At 37.0% G+C, this 26,241-nt stretch overlaps 1 protein-coding gene across 1 annotated transcript; it reads right to left on the bottom strand.

The window, feature by feature from the left end:
• Nucleotides 1-1,160: 1,160 nt before the first annotated feature.
• On the bottom strand, nucleotides 1,161-15,012 carry pgr (progesterone receptor). Its single transcript, XM_006628063.3, has 8 exons — nucleotides 13,701-15,012; nucleotides 12,250-12,359; nucleotides 10,775-10,891; nucleotides 8,382-8,687; nucleotides 8,014-8,158; nucleotides 7,343-7,473; nucleotides 4,872-5,029; nucleotides 1,161-3,797 (listed from the first exon to the last, which is right to left on the bottom strand). The coding sequence occupies exons 1-8, from the start codon at nucleotides 14,888-14,890 to the stop codon at nucleotides 3,642-3,644; spliced, it is 2,313 nt and encodes a 770-aa protein (XP_006628126.3). The 5' UTR covers nucleotides 14,891-15,012; the 3' UTR covers nucleotides 1,161-3,641.
• Between the last annotated feature and the right edge of the window lie 11,229 nt (nucleotides 15,013-26,241).

Genomic DNA, 26,241 nt, shown 5'->3' on the forward strand with positions numbered 1-26,241 from the left:
TTAGGCTAAAGAGGTGCCTTGTCTGGGAATTAGAATAAAACAGAAATCTCCTGGATCCAGTAAACCAGTATAAAAGTGCAGACGTCAAAAAGGCAAGTCAGTCTGATTTTAAACTCCGTGGTAAGAAGCGTCTGGTCACTATTTCCATTTCTATTTTCAAAACCAGTGACCTATAAATAGTAGCGTGAAAAGAAAGTATTTTCAAAATAGCGGTGTCTTAGTAATAGTATCATGAAAATGTTCTTCTGTTCAATAGCAGTGGCCAAAAAGTAGCATTCAGAAAAAAGATTTAATAACAGTGGCAAAGTGAAGAGGAAAGATATATCTTCATGCTGTTTCAACTTCGGTTGTAGTACGTACTGTACAGGCTTAATTCCCGGAGAAGGATCCAAGATTGCAGCCGCATTTGTAAAAAAAAAACCCGTTGTCATTTATAAACCACATTTACCACAATGGGCAACCGCAGTGAACTTTTAGACAAGGACGTGTTGCCTCGCTTGCTAAGGAGGAAGAGCAAACGCATCACAGCAAATATGACAAAGGTTATGACGTTGGATGCAGCTTTTCACATTTTGGTGGCTCGAATTAATATTTAGGGATTCAACCTTTTGTATGAATAATTTCAACACAGAATTACAAATTGTCATCGTCAGTGAGATTCTAGACCCTTTTGTGTTATCTTCCTGTAAAGCTTTGTGTAGGAAAGAATCATTGTTTGAACAATGACACTGTATTCCATGTGCTTTCAATAAGGAAATTGTTGGTATTAGAACAATTGTCATTAGTCCAGAGAAATATGTTCTCAATCTGGGGGATAATTTGGGATAATTTGGTGTAATCCTGTGAAACTAAGTAAACATACAGGTGGAAGACATGATGTTGTGCAAAATACTTCTTGACTCTTTCAGTGTCTACTGTGGAAAATAGTTTTCTTAGAATTGTAAAGCTGTTTTTAAAGGAAATGTAACTTTCTGAAGTAAACTGTAATGTCTGAGTTATCTACAATCATAAACAGTTGCCAAGTCCAGTGTGTTCTTTCCATATAAATACACAAGAATGTTATGTGACCTTCAGCACTGATGCAGGAATGATACTCCCTTCTGTGTGGAATTGTGGGATTTTTTAAGGAAGAGGATGTTTCTAAATAAGTTAACACAAGATCAGGAAATCCATTTATTAATTTTTAACCGGAAAGGTTTTAAAAGGGTGTAGCAAAATTGGAAACATTAAAGCTTTTTTTTTTCAAGACAGAGTAGTTGTTGTGTGTTGTCCATCTAGAAGTGCCAACTTCCTTGTTACTGGTTTTAGAACTAAAGAAAATTAAAGAGAAGTGCTCTCAAACTTATATCTTAACGAGTAAACAACAAGAAAACATACTGTCTAGTAAAGCTATTTTCCCAGCTCTTAATGCAAAATATTTCAGCCTAATTTTAAGATACAATATTCTGTTGTGGATAAAAAAATAGTCCTTTTAAATAAGAGTCTTAATAGGTACTGTAGTATTGTGCTTTGAACTGTATTTTACACCAATACCAAATTTTAAATAATGTTGTAGTCACTTTAGACACATGTACGTTATCCAGTTAACTGTGTGAGATAGTCTGAGTGATACGTTTTGTTTATGGTACGACTCCTAAGGAGGTAATGTGAGTAGTATTATTCAGTTATAAGTTAAAGTTATTTTAGGAGCCAAATGTATGCATTCAATTCTTAAACTGATTATTTAAAGGAGATGTACCAGGTTAAAGCCCTGCATGATGAGTTTAGGAGTACTAAAGGAAATTGGAACCAGCATAATTGCCCATGAAACCTCCAATAGTCCCATATTTAAATACATTGTACAAAATAAATAATAATGCAGCAAAACTTTAGCCAAATACAGTTATTCTTCATGTGTCTACAACAGTCAAATACACTTCACATTTACACATACAGTATGCACCAAAAACAGCTTTCATTGTTGAATAAATAATGGAGTGCTTTTATGTGCCATTCCTTTATCACAATTACTACCAAACGGTACAATGTTTTATGGACCTTTCAAGACAAAACATTTTGAGCAATTAGTGTATTTTAACAACATTGCTCCTTCTAAAACAACCCAGGCTAACTTTAAATAAACAGAATGACCTTGATTAGCCCTTGACCTTAACAATTAAAGTGTTGATACCAATACATTACTAGTTGTGTCTTAAAATGGTATACAGATTTGATATTGGTTAAGTGCATTATAGCAATTAATACACCATTGTAGACGCACCAAAATGCTATACAAACCTTAAGAAAATTGACTGAAAAATTTTCAGTGCGTTAACTTTCAAAAGGTTAGTACCATGTGAGAATCATAAAAAGGTAAAGTTATTATATACACATAGGGTCTTTTTGTTAATTACTGTGCACTTTTTATCTTCTAAAAGTTTACTTTTTTACTAAACATAGATGTACTTTAAGTTTTCTATTCATTTTGATCTGGATAAAAAAATAGCAAGTACGCCATAAGCTACTTTAAGGAGTAAGCTTCATTTATCTTGAACAGGGCTGCCATATTAACTTAAAGGGTTTTTGCATCATTAAATGCTTGTATGAGTATATGATAAAGTGCTAACTGTTGTATTAATTTTTTTACCATGTTTAATTTTACCTAAGAAAAGGTGAAAAATATGCTGCAATGAGACTGGGAAACATAAAGCTAAGAATAATAGAAAACCAAGTGTGTATTTTGAACAAGAATTTCCAGCAAATCAAGTGCAGGAAAGAGAAATATTCTTAGAGAAATTTTCTCAGGGCCGTTGATGTAACATCAAAGAAATCTCCAGTTAAACTTGTATTTTACTTTCTAAAGTTATCAAGGACCTCCAAATCTTATCAGAAACTAGTGTCTGCAGTAGTGACGTGAATGCCAAAAATTACACAACTGAACGAGGACTCGTTCTTGCTCTTATTTGGAAAAGAAACAGATATGCAGGGATTAAGGATAAAATAGATCAAATGAATCTGTTTTGACCCACAACTGCCATTCATGACTTAGTAGTTATAACCCTTTTGACAGAAAACCCAGAAGTGATGCTTTATTCATTAGCCCTGCTTGATGACTGGCTAAGTTGTTGAATTGAAAGTTCAAGATAAGCACATGGACTCAGGCTATGATCCATTGATTCACTAGTTCTTTATAAAAATCAATACCACAACAAATCCTGTATCTAATACAGAATATTGTATGCCAATGGTAATTACTCTGAAAACAAATAAAACAGCAGTATAGGAAAGTTACTAGAATTAATCTTTAGCTCAATACAATAACAGTCGTCAAGAGGAATCATCATTAGTTTCAAAATTCATTTGAACAAACACACAACACACACATAAGCAAAGCGATATTGGAGCTAATTGGCTGTTGACAGACAAAACTGGCTCATGCATGCTGTGATGGCACAGTGAACAGCCAAAGCAACAGATAGAAAAAAAAACTTAATCAATAAATCCTATACCTATAGTATTTTGTATATGTCATAATTATTTAGTTACAATACTGTACATCCTCCCAGGAAAATATTTCAGTTATCTCCCAGGAAGATACAGTATTTCAAAATCCACACCAATCAGGATTCTAGAATATTATATTTCTTCACTTAATGTTTGGATCACTTTCGGTGGAAGAGGAGTGGCTTCACCATGCCAGCCAAGATCTTGGGCAGCTGTGAGGCAATCACCTCAGACATCATCTCTGGGAACTCCACACTCAGAGCATGAGCCTGGATAAAAGTGCTCAGGCAGAAGAGATTCAGCTTCTTCACAATCTGTTTTAAAGGGGGAAGAAATCATAACTCCATCAGCCTTATGTACTGTGGGTAAAGGAGTTTAAATAAATAAGAGTTTTTGCTTAAAAACTGCTTTTACCAGCAGTGAAATATATTTGCTCTTTTTAAACATTTGAGGTCAATACATATTGCATTGGAATTACTGGGTTTGAGGTCAATATTTGTAAACCTATGGTACATGATACAGCAGAGTCATTGGTCCTTTTACACAGGTGAACGCATAGCACAGTGGAGTGCTATAGAAGTAGGTCATTAACTTGTCATTCCACACCCTAAGGAAGGCCCTTTGACAACCCATACAGCTTTTGAGATGAGGATTTTAAACATAATTATAGGTTTATGAAACTTTGGGCATCTCTTTCTTCCATATACTGTATGTTGGCATCACAAAAAGACATTGACAAAAAGGGTGTTTGAGAGTCGTGAGTGAAAAAAATCTAGCTGTAAGGCAAAGGGGACAATAGTAATTATTGAGGCCCTGTCAGTGGAGCCCAGATGTGGCAGGTTGGCAGAAGTCAAATACCAGAATTATGGTCAAACCATAACTAATGTGAAGAAGAGGAGTGATTTGAATAGTGATCTTTATTTTGGCAACTCACCTGTCTGAGAACAACAACCCATCCATAAGGAAGAGGCTGTGAACCCCCCCCCACCCCTTAATGAATGATAAACCAGAGAGCAGCCACATATATAAGGGCCAATATGGAGCTGAGGGAGGGATGTAAAAACAGAACATACAAGTGAGTAAGCAATGTGATAGTTATACAAAGGTAGGCAAAATTGGGCAAGATTGGGGCTTGACCTCCTTCCTGATTTTTGTCTAAAAACTCCATAAAATGTAAAGTCAAGAACTTTAAATTTCTGAGAACAACTCCGCATTATTTACATACTGTAGCTCCTGTTCAACTCTGTGATGAATATCTGTGACACACAACAGGCACTGAAGTATGACAGCTGCGGTCCTACTGTAGATCTTTTTTTTTCATATTCCCATTCCGATATAAGATTGCAGTGAATGGCACTGAATGTAACAGCGGTGGGAAGAAAACTTACATCATGCATGGCATCTAGCAGTTTAGTGAGGCGGTAAAAGCGCTGAGAACTGGCCACCACCCCCTTCTCCTTCTGGTGTATGGCTTTGGTGAGCTCTCGTATGTAGTTCTGTCTCATCTCTTCAAACTGTCCTTGGCTTTTTAGGCCTTCAAGTGGTACTGGAAAGAAGAAAAGTCATTGAAACATTTAATATCTTTATCCCTGCTTTATCAACAATGCAAGGTCAATGACTACAGAATTCAATGGGGGAGAACATTAATACAGACCAATGTTTTCTCTTTCTTCTTCACACGCTGAGGAAACTGAAGTGTCTCATGAGTACAGATGTCAATGTTGTGAGCAACGTGAAGGTGAATTTGTCAAACTTGGGCATCTAAATTAGGCGAACATTTGATGTAATAAAAACAAAATGTTTTTTCACATCAAAAAGACTTCAGGAACTGTGGTTAATGTAGTTAATGTACTGTATAAATTCATGTTTGTTAAGATTCTACATTTATCTTGTATTGGGCAACATATTACGCTGTAGATCCCCTATAACATTTTTAGAATAGAAATACATTGGTGACCTCTGCGAAAATTGAGTTCTGGCCCTGGAAATCTTCACTGATTGGTCAGAGGATCACTGATGGATGGTAGTTTCTCACTTTTGTTAGAAATCAGAACTTTTATGGAGTCAAGAAACAGATACTGTCCAGTTGAAAGACCCTGTATAGTTGCTTGATTTGGCATTTGATGTAAAACAATGATTAAATGCTCCAAACTGTGAGTTGAAAGAGAAAGAGAGGACAGTCAATGATATGATAAGTTCAGTGAAAGTTTTTTAGTTGAAATTTAACCTCTTTCTTCCACAACTGCAGAAAAAAGGTAGGAAATGAAGCTGCAACAGAGGCTGTGGACACTGAGCAGTACGATAATCGCCTGACCAGGTGTGGTCAGGAGTTAGAGAACAAATTCACTGATTTTGTACAGCTGGAGCCCTGTGTCTTGTTCATTTCAGGTGAAAGTCTATGACATTTCTGAACAGATGGGTGTTCTGTTTGATTTCAAGTCTATAATCCCGGAGATGGAAATCATCAAATTACTTTTTTGAGGCCTTAATGAGACATAAAGAGACATACATGTGGAATGTTAAAAGTTTGGTAGATGTACAGTATGAGTTATAAGCACCTGGAAAACGGCATACAAGTTAACCCCACAGTGGCATGCCTCTCATTGAAACAAAGGTATGTATGCATTTATACATAATAAAATCGAATACTTCATTTATTAAAGGTAAATACCCTTATAAAAAATACAGAAAAGCTACAAGCAGCTTGGGATGCTTTTAAATACTTCAAAATGGCTCTGAACAAAGAAAGGTTGTCGAGCCCTTTCGGAGAGTAACAGGACTCACTGCACCCAGGATATTACAGAAGTTCCAAACCGCATTGAAACCTAGGCAGTGCAGAATTCTGCTGCAGCAGAGGACCTGCTCCTTGCTGTGTAGATAAGTGGCTCTGTGTCTGTTCTGAGCCAGCAAACAATCATGATTGAATCACTGCTACAAGCTTTACACTAGCAGCTGTTGACCAGTTCATGTATTATCAATATCAGTGAGGTTTCAGTGTGTGTTCTTTTCGGCAAAATCTGTGTTTTCTCTAAAATGGGCATTTGAAAGCTCTTAAGAAATCTGGCCCGCAACATGATCCTGAATTTAACAGTGTGCTGTCAGGTGTCTACACATTGTGTCCACTAGAGAAAATGTTGTGAGAACCACTGGTCGAAGTCACACTCTATTTTACCCTAGATATCATTAAACAACATTTTTTAAACATTTATTGTACTTTATATTTCTGATTTCAGTAGTATGGTCAAATTAAAAAAAACAGCACAACAATATGATGAATAAAAATAATTAGCATATTTAAAAGTCTGGCATCAATTCATCTGGCTGAAGAAATTAATACACTGGCCTAAGATCAGCACTGTCACATCCTCCCTCACCTATGAGGAATGAAGCAGGGAGACAGCATCAAAAGTGCAGGTGTCTGAAGGGAGGAAAAGGTAGAAAAGTTGCGAGCAGAGTTGTGGGCAGCCAGCAAGTTTTTATACATAGGAGAGAGGAAGTGTGAGATTAGAATTTAACCTCCTCCTGAAATTCTGTTAAATTAGAACATTTGCTTTTAAAATTGTTGTTTGATTAATTACTCCCAGCATTAATCACTCATCTCTTACACTGGAGTCCCACTTCTGATTAAAAGCTGATTCTCCATGAATGCTAGTGCTTCATCACACTAGTCACTTGACCACCCAGAGAACTGACAGCACAGCATGTCGTCTATTAACTGTTTTTTATGGTTTATTTATTTTTCTGTTGAAAGACCAAATATGGAAGGCTTCATGATCTACGGATCTTATCCGAAACTATGAAAATTAGAATCTACTGTACATTTTCTGTGTTGCAGGACAGTCATGATGTAAAAACGTACTGGTATTGAGTAGCAGTAAGGTCTTCATGCACAGAAACTCCTCCTTCGTCACTTGGAGATTTTCAAATTCTTGTGGGATGTGTTGCATTGCTAAACACAGGTCATAGATGGGAGACCTTTTCATTCTCTCCCTGAAATACATTAATAAAACATTTTTCCATGCTTGCAGTGCTAAGGCTATGTTTATCTTCATTTGCTTGTACCATATATTACTTATTTTGGGTACTGAGAACATGTGGTGTGTAAGATTACCTGTAAGCTGTACACTTATTTTTCTCATTTTAAATCGTCAGTTATTTTTGTTGTAGCCACCTAATTTGGAAAAGCCCGCTGGACTTTTCAACATATTGGCCCACAGTTCCAAACAGAGGAAAACTCTTAAAATGAAGAAAAGGTCATTTGTCTTATCTAGCCATATTGGACTACATAGACTGCTACAAACTGGAAACCTTTGAGCCATTCATTTTTTAACACATTTCAGATAACACAGTTCCCTACCAGAGGTTCAGCACTAAATCAAGGAGAGTTACTTCCCTCGCCGAAAGCATTACATGCCTGCTAGAACGCATGACAACAGAGCTCCTCCTTTTCTTGAGCAAGCACATGTGCCTGTTGAGACACTCAGGAGGTTTCTAACAGGTGAAAGTGCAGTGTGACCGTTCCATACTTACTCATTGAGTATGAGATCTGGTGCGAAGTAAAGTGTCTTGCCAGTGGCGTTTTTGTATGATCTCCACCCCATTGCAAACACCATCAGGCTCATCCAGGAGTACTGAATAAGAGTCATTTGGTCATCAATGTGTAAATCGCGGAATCCTTTTAAAAGAAAATGCAAGTGGATAACATGTTTTAGCTAGTGGCAATGTGATGTGGACTAGAATCCATTGTAAAACTTTGTTTAGTCCTGCAGAAGAGAAACTAAGTTGCTTTCATTGTAAAAGTGTGACAAAGACCTTTTCATTTTTATATTGCTGAAAAATTTAACTTTGAATGCATATCTGTTGTGATAATTCAACCATTGTGTTTTCGTTGTTCTTACCTGGAATAGACTTTGACCACTTTACAATACACAGCAGCTGTCTTTCACAGAGACGGTTCAGGATACTCAGCATCACATTGGGCGTATCAGGCTGGGAGTTGTCATAACCAGCATAAATGACCTCAGGCTCGATTGCCTCGAGTATGCTGGAGATCTGTGGAGTCAATTCAAGCTCGCGAATTGGGGGCACACATAGCAGAGAGGCCACGTCCTGTCTTTCAGTCACTAAAGGCTGCAGGGAGCGTAGGACCAGAGGCTGTCGCACACCCACAGGTTTCAGACTTCCAAACTTTTTAAACTTCCGACCTAACAGAATATAAATAGTTTTCCATTAATGCGCCATGTCTCAACATTGCTGTGCCTTTCACTGGAATCAGTGTTAAGACTGGTGATGATCAATATCTCACTGCTAACCCGAAATATGTTAAAGATAAAGAAGGGTCTCATAAATATGGAAGCTTCTGCTAATCAGTTCTGAATCACTGCAGTATATCTACTGTTAATGTGGCCTAAAGGAAATGACAAATCGTATTAAAAAAAGTTTCAAAAATAATGTAACACATAATAGTAGTGTTCAGAATATATTTGTTCAAACAACTTCGGAAGTTGATTTTGAATTACTGCATGAACATTTTATTACTCATTGTTATATTCCATATGGATTAAGAATCCATCCATCCACAGTCAACCAAAAAGATCATTTATGATATCTGTTATATACTGCAGTTACATAGAAGCAGCTTGCAAAATTGTTGGCAAACTTTATTATCCATATACAGTACACTAATAGTAGGTATATACATTAAAGTATAATAGTAGAGAATAATTAAGCTTTGCTTACACTATTAAGAATGATTATTTTCTTTACTTGTTTAGTTCACATCCATTGCTGTCTTGTTTTTTTAACTGTGCTTCTAGAATTAGTATCTCTACAAGACTATTTTTGTTTGCAATTATTGAGCAAAATTCCTCAGAATTTTAATGTAACTACCAAATCTTTGCTTGCAACATTTCACCAAAATCACATATTTATTTCTGTATACTGTCGATTTTTATCAAATGGGAACAATTCTCTTTGATTTTTTTAAATTCCTTTAAGTTTTTATTTTATTGATTTAAATTCAACCAAAACACCATTACAAGGAGTAATCAAGCCAGGTTTAAATGGCTAAAGTTTCCATTTAATGTTTCAATTAGCATGCTATTATGGTTTGGGATTTCACAAAAAGCACACTGAAGAGATAGTGCTGTCTTTGTGTAATCCAGAAGCTATTCATTTCATACTAGCATAGTTATATACAGTATATGGATGGATTCTGTTCAGCTCTACAAGGTTATTGTACTATGTCATCTTAAACCTCAGTGGTAGATTCTGAAATAAAAAAGGTATTTGCTCTAGTTGCCAAGCTACTAGAGTTTTATACTTCAGTTGGGTCACTGTGCTCCTCTTATGCTCTTAACTGTTTCGGAGAACATGTCAAACACAAAAATGGCAAGCAAAGCTATTCTGCAATAATCTCGGTCAACAAGCTCTGATTCATTTTAAGGAACACTTAAGTTTCCCAAAAGCTGGAGAAGAAATAAAGAATAAGCCCTTTTGTAATGCTTAATATGTATCTCCTGCAACCTTCTATAGTTGCAGAAACCAAGTTTAGAAAACGTATATATACGTAGTAATACTATACTTAGAAAAAGTATTGTTTAGAAAGGTATAGTTTTGAAAAGGTATAGTTTACATACCTCATATTTTCATCACAAGAAAACTTTACAAAGCATATGATAATGATCAACATTAAAAGAAAGTTAGCTAAATTTTATTTTCTCAAAGTAACTTCAGAATTTACTGTAGATACTGTGGAGATGTTTCAACAAAGTATGGCTCCACACTGAATTTCTTTTTTTCTTTAACTGATGTATTATGTGGTATTGATATTACTTGATAATTTTCCCGTGGAAAACATAACACTAAGTGTTCAGTTTTACTGTAATTCATCAAATAGGCACCAAGGTTGTTTCTGGCCCACTGCACTAGGAATATTACCATTTCATCCATAATAAATAAGAAGTATTAATACTTAAGAAAGGATAACATGAACAGAAAATTGCCAATAGTCTTCCAAGTGAAGCAAAAAAAGTAATAGAAAATAATTTATCCATCCTATCATCTGTTGTAATCGACTTATTTAAAACGTTGCTACTTAATCAGTCCTTGGCTTTACTGTGCATGGCTCTTATATTTTTAATGGTTTTTCAGTAACAATCTATAATCACATTGAGGAATAGGAATAACATGAGAGCTTTGATCATCAAGCAGGCCAGCACTGATTCTTATAAAAGTTAAGAAAATAAACGACGTCTTCCTGTCAAATGTGAAACAAAGTAAAACTCAGTACCTCCAAGCATCATGCCAGCCTGGTAACATTTTCGCAGGCGACAGGCAGGGCAGTTTTTTCTTCGGATTTTATCAATAATACAATCATTTCGCCCAGCACATAGGTAGTTATGACGACCTGAAACATTAAAGAAACAATATGCTTCAGTAAAATCATATTAGCTTATTATTTTTTAAGAGGTATGTGCAATGGTGGAAACTATACTCATTTCCATCCGAATGTACTGAGAGAAAAATAGATGACTATCGATTGTGCTTAATTGATACACAAGAAAATAATCCGTCTTCATTCATGCAAAGAGGTTTAGATTCAAGGAAAATTAAAAGAACAAGATGACACTGCCAGGGACAGATAGGAAGGTTTTCACGTATCTGTTGCTTTCAGATAAAGTTCTAAAAAACAGGAGAGGAGACATGATTAAATTTGACACATATACTGAGCAGAAACACTTTTTTTCAAAATTTAAATACAAGTCAGTCATGAAAGATGAGTTATCATGTCAGCATGGATTTTAATTAAGGCTTTATCTACTCTAACTACATCTTAATCTTTAAGAGAAGAGCATTTGAATTAAAAGTTTAATATACTTTTTATTGCCATGCTCATTTGGTCAAATTAATAATTTTCTGTTGTTTCAAAGAATATAAATGACTGTTTCTGTCAGTCTTTTTGTTGGATGTTCGGGAAAGGTTATGTAAATGTATTCTTATCAGCAAAAATGACATTGGGTTGGAGAACATACTGTACTATTTAACAAAGTAGGTTGCTTTTTATTAGAGGTCCAGTTTTCTCGATACGTTCATGCATATATATATAAGCAAACATGATATTCGTGTTTACTTTACTCTTCTTTCAAGCATCTTTCAGCTCTACAATAAAATATAAAGGGTGTACTTACTTGATGTGATGAGTGACTCACATATTAATTAAACTTTCCAAAAAAGAAGAGCATGTCACATGAATCGAAACAGAAAAAACAGTAAAGCCAGGGGAAAAAAAGGAGGAAAACATTTGCTGAGGGAAAAAATGAATTGTACTTCATTTTGGCATTTCTTACAGTTACAGTACATGAAAATGAACAAGAAATGCTTTTTATTATAGTGGAGTTTTTAATGCTGTCAAAATTATATATGTATGTATTTAAGGTAGATGTACATACAAAGTACATATAAAACTGTATTGTTTACAGTTTCCGAATTTCTTTAGCATTTTTAGAAATAGAAGAAACTAAAGAAACCAAGAGAAGATCCTGTTTTACAAGTAAATCCATGATTGTACTGTTACAAGGGCTAAGTCAGAGAAGACTGATAATGGTGATCAATACAAAGCATGCCATTCAACACATGTGACATGGGCTTTCCTACAGTGACCCACTACTATGCGCTTTCTAATAATTTCTTGTTCCAGTAAGTATAAACAACTTTAAAGGTCCATGTCCGATTATTTTCAACAGACACTAAGAATATTTTACTCACCCTCTACAGCTCTCTTAAAAAACACCTTACAGCTTCCACAGGTGAGAACACCATAGTGACATCCAGATGCCTCATCCCCACAGATCATGCATAACTTCTGGGGCAACACCCTAGAAACACATACAGAGTTGTGGATACTTTTGCCATCTTAACACTTGTAGACATACTATACCTAAGGGAAATTTAGATGCTGTGTCATTAGCTTAAGAGTCACTTTAATTACAGTATGTACAGTAGTTCAAGTAGGTAGCTGCGTCAGCATGTGTAGGCTGCAAAGGAAGAGGTAAAGATTTGCTGAAAAGAGAAGAAACACAACATTTCAGCTTTGGAGCCTTCTTCAGGTGCGAAGAATGTGTTTACCACACCCAAAGAAGGCTCCACAGCAAAAACATTGTGTTTGTGAAAAAACATTTTTTCTTTATTCCAGCTAATACACTATAGATTACTGAGAGATTTATGATACTGTTGAACTTTTAAGGGATTACATTATGCTGTCTACATTGTGAAATCCTTTTCTTTTGCAGTGGCAAAGATTTGCACCTGCTCTTATTAGATTGTGCCATATGCGAACCCTTTCAAAGAGAATCAGTTACTTGTTAACTCCCAATAATGAATAATACAGATTAACTTTCTCTTTTATAAAAACAATAGCTATGTTTACTTTTGCTAATAAAAATCTCATTATACCAACAGCCACTTTGTTGTTTGCAGTCATGGGGTTGATCATTTGCAACCTTCAGAAGACCACTTAATAATAATTTACCTCATGTTTCAACTAACCACAAAGTTAATTGTTGACTTTTTGGAGTACCTTTTCATGTTTCACTCTTATAAATAGCATGAGTTTCAGAGAACAGTGTGTACTGGCAACTATTCCAAACTGCCCAAAGCTACAGTATCGGTGTTACACAATTAGAGAATGGTACTCACAAGCCAGTTTGACTCTTACAATAAAACAAAGGTTTTTTCCAAATACAGTCAAATTAAAAAGTGGTACCCCAAACTAAATATGTCCACTGCGTTGAAAAAGCCAAACGATGATTATACTTAATAAATAAATCGTCATCCTAAAAAACACATTCGCCTTATATCCAGCAAGTAACATATGCACTTTAACGAATGACATTGTGTCGATTTCACAAGCACATTTACTGTACTATCCATATACAGGCGAAAAGAAAATAAGTGCCCAAGAATGTCCACCTTTCAACGATTTATTGAACTTTTAATAAGTACAGTTTTTTTGGAGACACGAATAAACGTTAGCAATATAATTGAATTGACTTTTACTCAATTTAAAGGTCCATCCTATGCCAGGTTACGAGAACTTCTATCAAGGCTACTTCTATGCCAGGCTATTAAGAACTTCTAACACTGATTTATATTTCACTATAATATACGATACGTCTGGACGAGTTTTCCCAGATAATTTGAGGAATGCGGTGCCTTACCCTAGGTATGAGCTGTATGTATTCGGATAACCGTGAATCACGCGGGCGCTCTGGATGCCGCTGGGACTAGGATACGCAATTTGCTGCTGGTGGTCGTGAAAACCAGGAGACTGGTACCACAGCTGTGACTCTGAAGACCTAACCGGAATGGAGAGTTCGCTCTTATACATGACTAGATGCTGAGGTGATCCTTGTGCGTAATCCAGAAACCCCAGGACTCCATCACCACTGAGAGAGTCCGAGCTGCAAGGGTCAGACTTTATTCTAGGGATGTGAGCTACAGGTGCATCCAGATTTGCTTCGGGCAAGCAGCGAGCCCTGTCAAAACACCCGTGTGAACTGGTCGAAGAGATCGAGTGAGAGGACTCGTGGTCTCCGGCGACTTCTAACTGCTGGGTCCTTGCGGTCGCGAAAGATTGACTCCCCGGCAAAATATTCACTGTGTAGAGATCAAGTTCCGGCAGTTGAGGCGCCTTCATCAGCGTCTGTCGGTGCTCGTCTTTAAAAAACTGGTTGACTCCAGGTGATGCTTTCTTTAAACTTTCTTTCGGGGGTATTATCTCTGAAGCAGGACGAGACATGGGTTCCTTACACGGAGTTGCTTTACCAGAAAACGCCGTCTCTGGCCAGAATGTGCAATCTGTGCTGGTGGAGCTTTCCATGTTTTCATAAAGGTCCTCGGCTTCTACTGGGCAGTCGGTAACGCCAAAGTTTTTCCATATTGTACTCTCACCTCCTGTACTAGGCGCAAACGCAGGTGCGCCAAGATGATTTCCAGCAGTACGCACGGAGGGCGCGGCGCTGTCCAAAACCTGCACATAATTCGGATCTTGTGCCTGGTTAAATAGTTCCTCCACGTAGCTGCCCATGGAATCGGTGAATTCTTTGACGAAACCACACGCTTTTGTAACCGATTCCGCGTCAGGGTTTGGAGACGTTGGAGCTGCAGTGAACAGGTTTTCCTTTTTGTCCTTCGGTTTACTGTTCATGCTCATGCCGGTGTTTTGGTGAGCCATGAAAACGAAAAAGGTGTGAAGCTGTTCCGAACTCAGACAGCAGGAATCTTCCTCATTTGCATTGTAATCGGATGTAGGATTTTCTGTCAGTTGGAGAAAACGCGTTCCCAAAATCTTCAGTTCATTGCTAGGGGCTGATCTACAAAATGTGTCAAATATATTACTACTGCCCATTAGAAAATACTTATTCGATTATTCTGAAAATGAACCGAAGAAGAAGAAATACTGTATCACTAAGATAACACACATAGGAACCAGTACTTTATACCCACTCCGAAGTGCCAGTGGTTGTAATGACATTTTACAGAAATGACGTCTAAATTACGTGGACCGACTAATGACGTAAACCCACTTTTACAATACTTCCATATACTTTAAAGAGCCTAAAACTCCGCTATTTCCAAATGATTTACGAAACGTTAGACAGAAAAATAAAATGTTATAGGAACAATAAGACATAATAACTTTTTTTTAACCCCTCAGGACCGTTTCAGTCCTGAACTGAATCGCAGTTGTGATAAAGTTCTTCACAAATGTGGATATTCTATAACACCTGTGTTGCAGATAAATTATCCTCTAACCATAAATTCTATATCCTGCGCTTGGTATAACTATTTCCTAATCTTAGCTTTACTAGCAATTTATGCTTTAATCATGTTTCGACTTTTTCTGTGCCTGGTTTATTTCACCCACCATTTCTTTATTCTGATTATCTCTCCTGATTTCACCGTTTAAATGTTATTAAATTTTAATCAAAACGAGCAGCATCGCAATGGCGGAAAAGACTAAGATTTGTACTTATGTAAAAAAAACGTTAAAATACTAAAATGATACTAAGGACCCTAACCCAAAATATTTTTTTCAAACCATAAAGGTTAAACACCCACCTCTTTCTTCTTAATAGTCTAGTGTACTGACACTTCACAACATTCACTTCAACCACCTACAATTTGTATCGTTATGATTAGGTTGTCTTTGTTATTGAAACCATAAAAAACGAAGGATTTGACACAATTGCTTTTTCAGGAAAGACTAGATATGAAATTCCAAGCCTATCCTATCTGTTAGTCAGAAACTGTTATTGCAGTAAGCAATGACATAATATAAAATATTTGGCAAAGATCATTAATAACTTAGGATACACAGTATAAAATGTCTTTTGCAGTACTGTAGGTGCACAAATACCTCCAGTTTCTATTTAAAGAAAGACAATCATTTAATCGATTATTTGTGTGCAGCACTATTCAGTTTCCTAAGAAAATATTTTAATCTAGGTAAACGAATTTACCATATAAAAAATACTATAGGATTGACTTAAACAGCTTTAAGGATTTTGAAAGATTAAGAGAACATAGTCAACAAGAACAGATCATCTCTCACTGCTTTGTTACACAGCATGCCGCTTAATTAATAATAATAATTGCTTACATTTATATAGCGCTTTTTTGGACACTCCACTCAAAGCACTTTTACAGGTAACGGGGACTCCCCTCCACCACCACCAATGTGCAGCAATGATGCAACGGCAGCCATAGTGCGCCAAAACACTCACCACACATCAGCTATCAGTGAGGAGGAGAGCAGAGTAATGAAACCAATTCATAGATGGGGATTATTAGGAGGCCATGACTGGTAAGGGCCAATGGGAAATTTGGCCAGGAAGCCGGGGTTACACCCCTACTCTTTACGAGAGACACCCTGGGATTTTTAATGACCACAGAGAGTCAGGACCTCGGTTTTATGTCTCATCTGAAAGATGGCGCCTGTTTACAGTATAGTGTCCCCGTCACTATACTGGGGCAGCAGGATCCACATGGACCACAGGGTTAACACCTCTTCCAGCAGCAACTTAGTTTTTCCCAGGAGGTCTCCCATCCAGGTACTGACCAGGCATCACACCTACTTAGCTTCAGTGGGCTGCGAGTTGTGAGTTGCAGGGTGATATGGCTGCTGGCTTAATACACCACACAAATGATATGTAATATTATTCAACTTTTTACAGGCATAAATTCATGATAAATGAGAAACATTTAGCACAGTATACACATTTTGGCCAAGAGAAATATGGATGTTGACTCTTTTCAAGTTAAAATCTTTCTATTTGGAATGCTACTTAATGATTGAATGTGGAAAACAGATTGTTCTCAATGCTCTGTTTTACTTCTAGTTTAGTGAAATTAACAAATTAATTGTTCATCCTGAATCAATGGATTTCAGAAAGTTATGCCAATCGTGACGTGAGCAAAACATGAAAGAGACTTTGAAGGCAGGTTATTCATTTCATGACACAAAGTCTAGTCTCTTTCCGCACATTTACAGCACTACTCTGGCTTCTGAAGAGGACTTTGAAGCATTTGATGTAAGTAATACATAAGCAAATATCAGAAGTACAAGCATGTACTGACAGAGATATAAAATAAAGACATTTTAATCAAAAACAGAATTGGGGATTGCCATGAGATAACTCCACCATTCCTTGGACTTTAATGTTCCACCTGGAAAGTATCGATTTATATGAGTTTATTAGGTGGATGCTTCTCAAATATTTGTAAATTATGCAAAACAAGTACTGCCATTATAAAAGAGTTCTAAAGTTATATTTCTCTTACTTTTTCAATGTTAGCTACTGCAAACAAATTTGTGCTGTAACAAAAGAACACAATGTTCAACTTTCATGCAGTTTTTTATGTAGCTTTCTGGCAGTTTGATGTCCAGCCTCCAGTGTGAGAGATCTATAACTAAACTTCTACACATTATTTAAAACACAATCATACTGGTTTACCTCCAAACAGATTTACTAGAGTGAAAACATGGCATAGTCTAGCAATGTACAGTATAAGGAAACCTACTGTATATAGTAAAACATAATAAAAGCACAGTGAAAATAAGCATAAGAAAATTTGGCCTGTCTAGCTTGTTTTGTTGATAGTTGTGATTGAAACAGTGATCTAATTCAGCCACAAATTAGCATAAAATGGAATGGAAAACAATACTAAAAATGAAATTACCATGAATTAGTTAAGATTAAGCTGTTACTCCACTGTCTTCCAGTTTTGCTTCCATTTCAGTAAGCCAGCCTGCTTTAAGCAGCTACAAATGAACTTTATGTTCTAGTCAAGACCCCTGAGCTATTGCCACAAGTAAGATTTTCATATACAGTATGTCTATCTAAAGCAGCCTTAACACCTTTAGAACCTTCCCTTGACAGTTATCCAGTGTTCTTATAAATATTGTACGAGAGCTGCAGAACTGATATTATATTTGCTGAGCCCATGGTGCTGGAGGGTATCAGCTCTGTACAACAGTTTCAGAACAGTCAAAATCTGTTTTATCAGACTGGCTATAGAGCCCCAGAGATGCACTGTCCAGCTACACAATGAAGCCCTTGATTTACATATACGTAAGACGTATATACTCTGAAAAGAGAATTTAATGGATCCTTAATGGAGATATGCGTTCAATTGCTTTTTTTAAAAAAAAAAAAGCTAAGGTAATTTATCTGTATTTATCTGTAACACTTTTTCCTGTTGAAAATAACAGACTTGATTGATTTAAAAGGATCTAGCATTTACCAAACATTGTGAAGACAATGGTTCTTCATGAATATAAGCTAGTAAAGGCAAAGGATATAGCTTCTTTAAGCCCTGGCAATAACTTGACCTATGCTAAAATCAACATGCCAGTTTCCTGAGTAAAAGTTCAATGAGATAAGCTGCATAATAATATTTCCTGTAGACTGTAATCATTTTTATGTTCCAACTCCTATTTGTGGTATGCCAAAATTTCTATTTGTGTAACTGAACTAAAGCACACGTACAGTAAATAAATAAAAAACATTTTAGGTCATAGTGCCATATTAATGCCTTCATTGGCCTAACTTGCAGGGGTTTGCTTTGTCAGACTTTGAATAATTATGAATAGACATGATGTAATGGATTACTTTTCTTTGGCTATAGAACAGCAGCTCTTTTAGCCAAATTAAAAGTGTATTTGTATGGAATTGGTGGGCTGACCTTTAGAAAGGATGAAACTTAGCAGGTAAACAGTATGGAAACCATAGAGAAATAAAGGAACATACTGTATATCATTTATTCACAATCAGCTATAAAATGCACAGGCAGTGTAATTTACATAATGAAATGTTAAGTTCAAATGCGTACCTGCGTCAGCATGCGTAGGCTGCAAAGGAACAAGTAAAGGTTTATTCCATACTGAAAAGAAAAGAGACACAATGTTTTGGCTGTGGAGCCTTCTTCAGGTGTGGGAGAGAGTCGAAAATGAATGCAGACAGAGAAGTCAGTATGATCATGGTTGTCAGAGGTGAAATAATGAAATATTATATTGTTCCAGACATTGTTACAGAAAGTAAGTAGCAGACATCTCCATGAGAAGTAAAACTCTAAAATTAATACAAATATCCACATCCTTAATAAAGTATACAAATGTTCACTGTTCTTTTCACAATTCTTGAATATTGCAGTTGTGTTTTTAGTGTGGCCTTGAAATGCAGATATTTTGTTATATCTTGATTAAAAGACAAAAATGTAACATAAATAAGACAGAGCAGATAAGTGAAATTATATTGGGGAAAAAAATAAAAAAGTAGTTTAGAATGTGCAAAACATAATTTTGGCAAAGTGTATAAATTGGATTATTTTTGTTTTGCAATTAAAGGATCTGCACTGTTGCCTTATCACGATAGATTTCTGCTCTAGCAAAATGTTGAAAATGTTCGTGTTCTATCTGCATTTATTCTTTTAGGCCTTAAATGATAATACAAAAGAAGGTAACGCAGCCCCCTTTGTTGTCACAAGATTAAATGACTGCCCTTCATAGCATGCACTGTCACACTGACATTGTATCAGCTTCCGTCATGCTGAGAAGGATGCTGTTTACACCTATCACATTAACTCTGCCACAAGACATCTGTAACAAAGGAAGCAGAACTGTTAAAAAATGAGACAGCACACCAGGATACTAATGTTCACCCAGCAGTTAAACAGATCAGCATGCAAAAGTATTGAAATAATTCAATGGACACTAATGTTCAAGCTACATAGTAGAATATAAATGTGTCTTCACAATAAATCTACTTCTTGAAATCGTTCAGTGCCTCTCTCTCCTCTTATATCCATATTTTGCCTTAGTTTTATCAGAGAAACATTTGGTAAACCTCTCTTGAATGTAACACATTTTGTAATGCTTTCACCTTTTTATATATTAAAGTTTAGTGCCTGTTTGCATGATAGGATGAAAAACCAAATTTTTAATTAATGTATAGATTTAAAATCTTACGTAACAAAATCTGAAATGGTTCTGGGAATTGTGTATTTTCTTGTTAAAGCACATCTATTTCAGGGGCTTTCATTGGTTAAAATTACCTTTTAATTCAAAAGGTTGTCTCATTTACAACCTTCAGTACTTTTCCTTAGAGTCCTTTGTTGAAGTGCCAGATTTACACAACGAATGTCAAGATGACCAAAGAGAAGAAAAGTATTTCCTGTCTTTTTGTGTCACATCTCTGAGCACCACAATAATTTTTAGTCTTGATTCTTCTGTAACCTTGACAACCAGAGGATTCTTTCAATCAAAGTGACAAGACTAGACATAATGTAAAATACATTATGTTATGATTTAGTTTGCAGTAACAATAGTAATAACCTACTTATAATCATTCTGGAATTCATCTGGTAATTTATTATTGCCATTATTATTACTTCTAGGAGCGTTTTTGCTCCTAGGCTCTTTTGAAGAGTAAAATATTGTGATTGCATACATATTTAGACTTAAGAAGATTTTTCTGAAACAATATACCTTCTAGCTTACCTACACAAACAGCCATTTCATCAAGCACAGCCAACAAACCACTGATTTTTCTATTTGCATTATCTGTGCAAGTTTGCGTAGGCGTGTGAATGTGGATGTACTCCAAATATTTTAAGTTTTATTTCCATACCCAGGGACCTGTCTTTCACACATAAAGAAAATACAAACCGAAAGAATGAAAATAAAAACAAGTTGAAATAGTTCAAATGAGTTCCTGAAGGCCTCTGAATGATTTAAAACTAAAACGACTTCCCCAGTTTGGGTATGTTCGTGTGCCGTAGTTTCATTAATGAGGGTTGTTTTCTGTGTTGTTAAATACATCACAGAACAAAAAAAAATAAGGTTAAGGTCACTTTCTTCTTAATCCCTATCAACCTGTCCTTGTAAGCAGTGCCGGTTGACGCATGTACTTTATTATATTACAGTAGAGCTTCAGAAATTGCTCCTCTTCAAACACTTTCATGGTCTGTGTGCTCACGCCCTCCTGTGAGGTATGTACAAAGCTGTCTGCCAGAGAGGTCAGCCTGTTCTGTCAACTGTCCCTGCTGGTTATTACTTGAGAATCTATGCTATTTAAGTGGAAAGAACAATGTGTTCCTTTAGACAATCTGGGTGAAGTATTTATAATTTTGTACTATAGTCACAAGAATTAATGCCAACAGACTTTTTGATCTCTAGAAAGAGCACGGTTCAAAGTCAAGTTTTTAATTTCTACTATTTATCGGAATAATGTTTACAGTAATTGTTTGGGACTAGAACCAAACATCTCTGACAATGACGATTTTTTGGGTTCAACAAAATGGAAGATCCCCCATTTAATGATGATTTCATTATTAAATAACGTGAAAGATAATGTTTAAAAAATCTATGCTTTAAGTAGTCGGGCATATCAGGTGAGTGTCACGATTGTAATCCCTCTTCTTAAGGGCGCTCCGTCTCTTTCACATTTTACTTGATCATGTGCATCTGCTTCCAATCCAGCCCCTCCTTATAAGCCAGACGCTCACTCTATTCTGGGCTCTGCATTGGAAGACGGACGCCCAGAGGCCCGCATACCACCAAGTCACCCTGTGCCCGCGGCTTGAGGGCATAGCCCTCCTGTCAGCGTCCTGACCCAGCTGAGTCCGGGGCTCAGAGCGCCTGGCCTCGATATCCCGTTTTTATTCCCTGTCCCTGCACCAGATCCCATTCCGGTTTTTAACCTCGTCTTGTTTTGTCTTGGATGGATCACCCGGTACTGGACCTTTGGACTGTTTCCTGGTTTCCCTTTCAGATTGTTTTGGACTAGCTCGCCTGGAGCATGTCCCTCCGAGTACAAGGGCACCGTCGTCACACCTCCCTGTTCGTCAACCTGCCCAGTTCCTCGCCGTCTCCTCCCTGTGTCTGTTGCACTCCCTTCCAGATTCTATCGTCTGCATAAGGTCTTGATTTACGCTTCATAACAGTGAGCCTGGCCTCTTCCAGGTCACATGAGAATTAAGGTAGGTAATATTATCACGTTAGAGGTATGAGAAAAATAGTTTGTGTTGTGCTCATTTTAGAAGGTGAACATGTTCATTCAACAAGCAAATCGGAACGTCTACTCACCTGCCCGATGGAAATTTCAGTCCCAAAATGGTGATTTTCAATTGAATACATACAAGCTTCTTGTGAGCAGGAAGTTAATCAGCAAGTGATGAGCTTGGAATCCACTGTTGATAAATGAGCTAATCTGTGTCTAATGTAAAGCAAAGTGTGTTTATTTTATTTTTTTGTTGATATAAAAGCATTGGCTGTGCAGACAGACGTGGCCTGAATGATATCATATTTTCTAAACTAAATAATCCTGGACAAATGTATCATTTACTGCATCTTAAGAGTGTCCTATCCCTGAGACTGCGGGTCTTCCAGGTTTTTTTTTAAGCAGCTACATCTCAGGAGCTGGGAGAAGCTATTAAAGCAATGCAAAGAACCAGCTGGTTTTGCTCCTTAAGAGTGGAGCTGCAATTAAAACCTGCAGACACAGTGGCCCTCCAGGACCAAGGTTGGACACTTTGTTGACCTGCCCTGTGAAAGTCCGATGCCAGTACTAGTTTCATCACTTTTTTCAAGCTGTGTTTATCTGTCTATGTAATAATTAATTTCAGTACTGTTTACATTATTTTCAGATGTCTCATTACTAAGAGATTTACACTATACAGTCCTGTATAAAGGTCTTTCATCATCACTCAACCTTTTCTGATAGAATGTGTATCTGTTTCTCTATTAAACACAGCCCAATAAAGATTTTTAAAGATTGAAATGCAATGCTTCTGTCCCATTTATATTATATTTAATGTGCTTTCCAGGGAGAGTGACAACACCCAATAAGAAAAGAAATGTTTATTGAGAAGTCAGACAAATTATTGGCATCAGGTCATGCACCTGGAAATGAAATGAAATGAAGGAGTCTTTTTACTGTCCAGATATACCCCCATCATTTTTACAGCATTTTTCAGCTGACACAATACTGAAGACGATCAACCTCCTATCTGCAAGTTTTTTTTAGTCTTTTTGCTGCCTATGTTTTGTAATGCATCGTTACGTGCATCGTTATGCAGTGTGGGAATCCTAACTCTAACCCTAGCTGGGGCTTCAAAAGACCAATCATGCAATCTGTCTCTGAAGCCCTCCAGTCATCAGATTTCAAAATCTAAAACAATCAAAACTATTTAAAAAAAATTTTTCAATTAGTTTAAAAATGCTGTAAAAAAATCCTGAAATTATGGGGTATTTCTTCCCTGTGTAGGGTTTGGGTTACAGAAAACATTGTTTACTCCTTTTATACAGTAGCTTTACAGGAAGTGATGGAATGGAGGATTACATTAGGGCAGTGATTCCCAGTCCTGCTGACCCACTTACCTGTTGAAACAAAATGCAAATATTCATCTGAAGCAACTTCTTAGCTCAAGTAAGGCTTCAGCTATCTAATGAAGGCGGGATGCAATAAAACCAGCAGGTATGTGTCACGCCCTCTACAGCTAGAGGGTGCTCCTACTCTGTCCTGTTCCTAGTTTCCCTGTGCTTTGCTTATCCTTCCAGTGTGTCTTTGTGTAGGGCTATATAGTTCCGGGTCACCCTTTCCTCCTGGCTCAGCATTGAGGGATTGGATGTCTTCAGACACATCTATGACAGACTGTAGGTCACCAGGACCAGGATTAGGAACCACATTAGAGGATAATACAGAGGATAATAATTGGTCAAGGGGCCAATGCTTCACCATGTACAGTAGGATTCCAGTGGGGAAGAGAGGGAAGGAAGGAGGATTTCTCAGCACTGCTGCCTGGGTTGTGACCGGGATGCACAAGGAAGCAGGGTCAGAGTGTAAGAAGTGGGGTTGGCAAGGGCTGTGAACAAAAAGTCAGGACCTGCCGTGGACTGAGCTGGTTGCTGGAAAGGCAGGCAAGTGTCCTCAGTTAGTCCGTCTCCTGTGGGACAGTGTGAAGAGGTGGGAGGGGGAATGGAAAGAGTCAAAACGCAGAAAGCATCGCCGAGGCCAAAGGTGACACCCAGCGACAAAAAAGAAGATGAAAAGAGAGGAAAGGAGGAGAGACACCCCAGGAGTCTAGTTGAGTTTTGTCAGAGCTCCATGGATGTACAGTATGATGTGATCAGGACAGGTTGGGGTAAAAGGAAAGGAAGTGTTGCAATTTTGGTGAGTAGGTGGTTGTCCATGGTATATGGAAAGATCTGGATGATGGAATCGGGGATTGCAAGAGTGGACTGCTGTGGCTGGATGGTGACAGACCAGTGATAGACTGGGAGATTTGTGTGAAAGCTGGGAGGAGTGAGAAGTAAGGCAGGAGTGATGTCAGATCAGAGTTGCTCTTATGGAGATATCCAGAAGATATTCCGCCAAATTTTGTGGCTTGCCGAGTCGCTGTGAATGCTGAGGTTTGGTTTTTGGTTCAGCAGATGGAGGAAGAGGTTTGTCGTTGGTGAGTACCAAATAGTATCATGCGAAACAAAATGCACTAGCGAGCAAATTAGAACTGTGATATTTTTATGTAGTATAAAGAAGCAGTTGAGATTAGGGTTTGACTTTCTCCTGAATTTTCATTGAAAACATTATTAAAAACTGTATTAATATGTGTTGGCTTTTAATTATTCTTTAGACACTGAGGATATGAGCTACTGTATGTTTGTTTAGTAATATAATATTATGCATTCACATTTTTACTTTTTATATTTTATTTCTCATAAATATATTTGTTATTTCTAGGAATGTACTGTATTATAAGCTTTTGATTCATCCAGATACTTTACTAAGTAACTCAAATAATTATGTTAATAAAATAAATGGTTTGTACAGGTTGTACACAAATCCTCTCTTGGAATGCTTGGGAAGGTGCTCTATTTTCCTGAAACCTGAAAAAGAAATACTGAAAAAAGGCATAAGAAACAAAAGATACCTGGTCAGTGAAATGGAAATCTGAAAGCAAATATATTTTCATATGTATTTCCAGTATCTGTTATTTACTTTCCCTTGTAATATTTTGTTCTAAAGACAGGGAAATACTTTTTATATACATGGATAAAGGATAATGGTGAGGAAACCTAGACAACAGTGTCCCCATGTGACTGGATCTCCTATTACACTTTTCCAGATATCTAAAACCAGAGCTCTTAGTTACTGCCTCAGACCATATGATTCATCTTTTAATGACATTTGTTTCAAGCATACTGAAGCTTTTCCAGTCTTTATATATATATATTAAATGTAGGAATTAGGAGTGCTGAGGCACTTCTAATTTTTCATGAAATATCTGTAAATAAGCCAAGGTCTTCCTTCACAACAATATAATAGTGTCTTTTTCATAGGTATTTATGATAAAAATCCACTTTAATGTTGGCTCCTGCAATAGGATTTTCCTTCAAAGGTAGGCCAGCTGCACCTTGTTTCACTGAAAGAAACAGAGCTCTAAGTAAGAATAAGGGTGAGAATGTGGGTTTGTTCATTGGGATCATTAGCCATCAATCAACCCTAATTACACACATACTCTATAAATGGCAAAGTGGGGCCTTAGTAAAAGTTGCTTGACTATTTCTGTGAGTAGACTGCTGTACTAGTTGTAGAAACCAGTCCAGTTTGTTGCTTCTTTCTTGTAAAGAGGTGTGCATATTTCTGTCTTGTATAAAGAAAACTGAAAAATAATAAGAGTATCACCATTCCCTAATGGATAGAAAAGACTTGTTTGCTCAGTGTTATCTCTTGGCTGCTTCTGCAGTTCTATTTAATGAAGTTCCAGTGTGCCGCCTTACTTCAGTGTTGCTATGGATTTCTGTTCCCATAACAAGCAATAGCAAGGCAAACATTCTAAATCTAAAAACTGCATGTGGTTTGTAATTTCTATTAATTTAATTAGCAAGAGAGGCATTGTTAGCATTGCTGCCTCAAAATGCTTGTGCCCAGGGTTCAATTCCAGACCTGGGGTGCAATCTGTGTGGAAGGTGTATGTTTCCACCAGGTGCTCTGGTTTTCTCCCACAGTCCAAAAACATAAGGGTAGGTTAACTGGCTTCTGGGAAAACTGGCCCTACAGTGTGTGTGTCTATGCTGCGATGGACTGGGGTCCCATCCGACCCTGAATTAAAAGAAGTGGTTAGATGGATAAAAAGCCGCAATGCTGCATTGAAAGAAATTAATATTTTTTTTTATGATAGAGTGATTCACGGGTATAG

Source organism: Lepisosteus oculatus, chromosome 5, assembly GCF_040954835.1.
Source record: "Lepisosteus oculatus isolate fLepOcu1 chromosome 5, fLepOcu1.hap2, whole genome shotgun sequence".
NCBI lineage: Eukaryota > Metazoa > Chordata > Actinopteri > Semionotiformes > Lepisosteidae > Lepisosteus > Lepisosteus oculatus.

Coding starts and splice junctions, on each gene's coding strand:
- pgr (XM_006628063.3), bottom strand. CDS start 14,890: ATGGGCAGTAGTAATATATTTGACACATTTTGTAGATCAGCCCCTAGC. Junction 12,360..13,700: donor ACATACAGCTCATACCTAGG/GTAAGGCACCGC, acceptor ATGTGTTTCTAG/GGTGTTGCCCCAGAAGTTAT. Junction 7,474..8,013: donor CCAGATCTCATACTCAATGA/GTAAGTATGGAA, acceptor AATGTATTTCAG/GGAGAGAATGAAAAGGTCTC.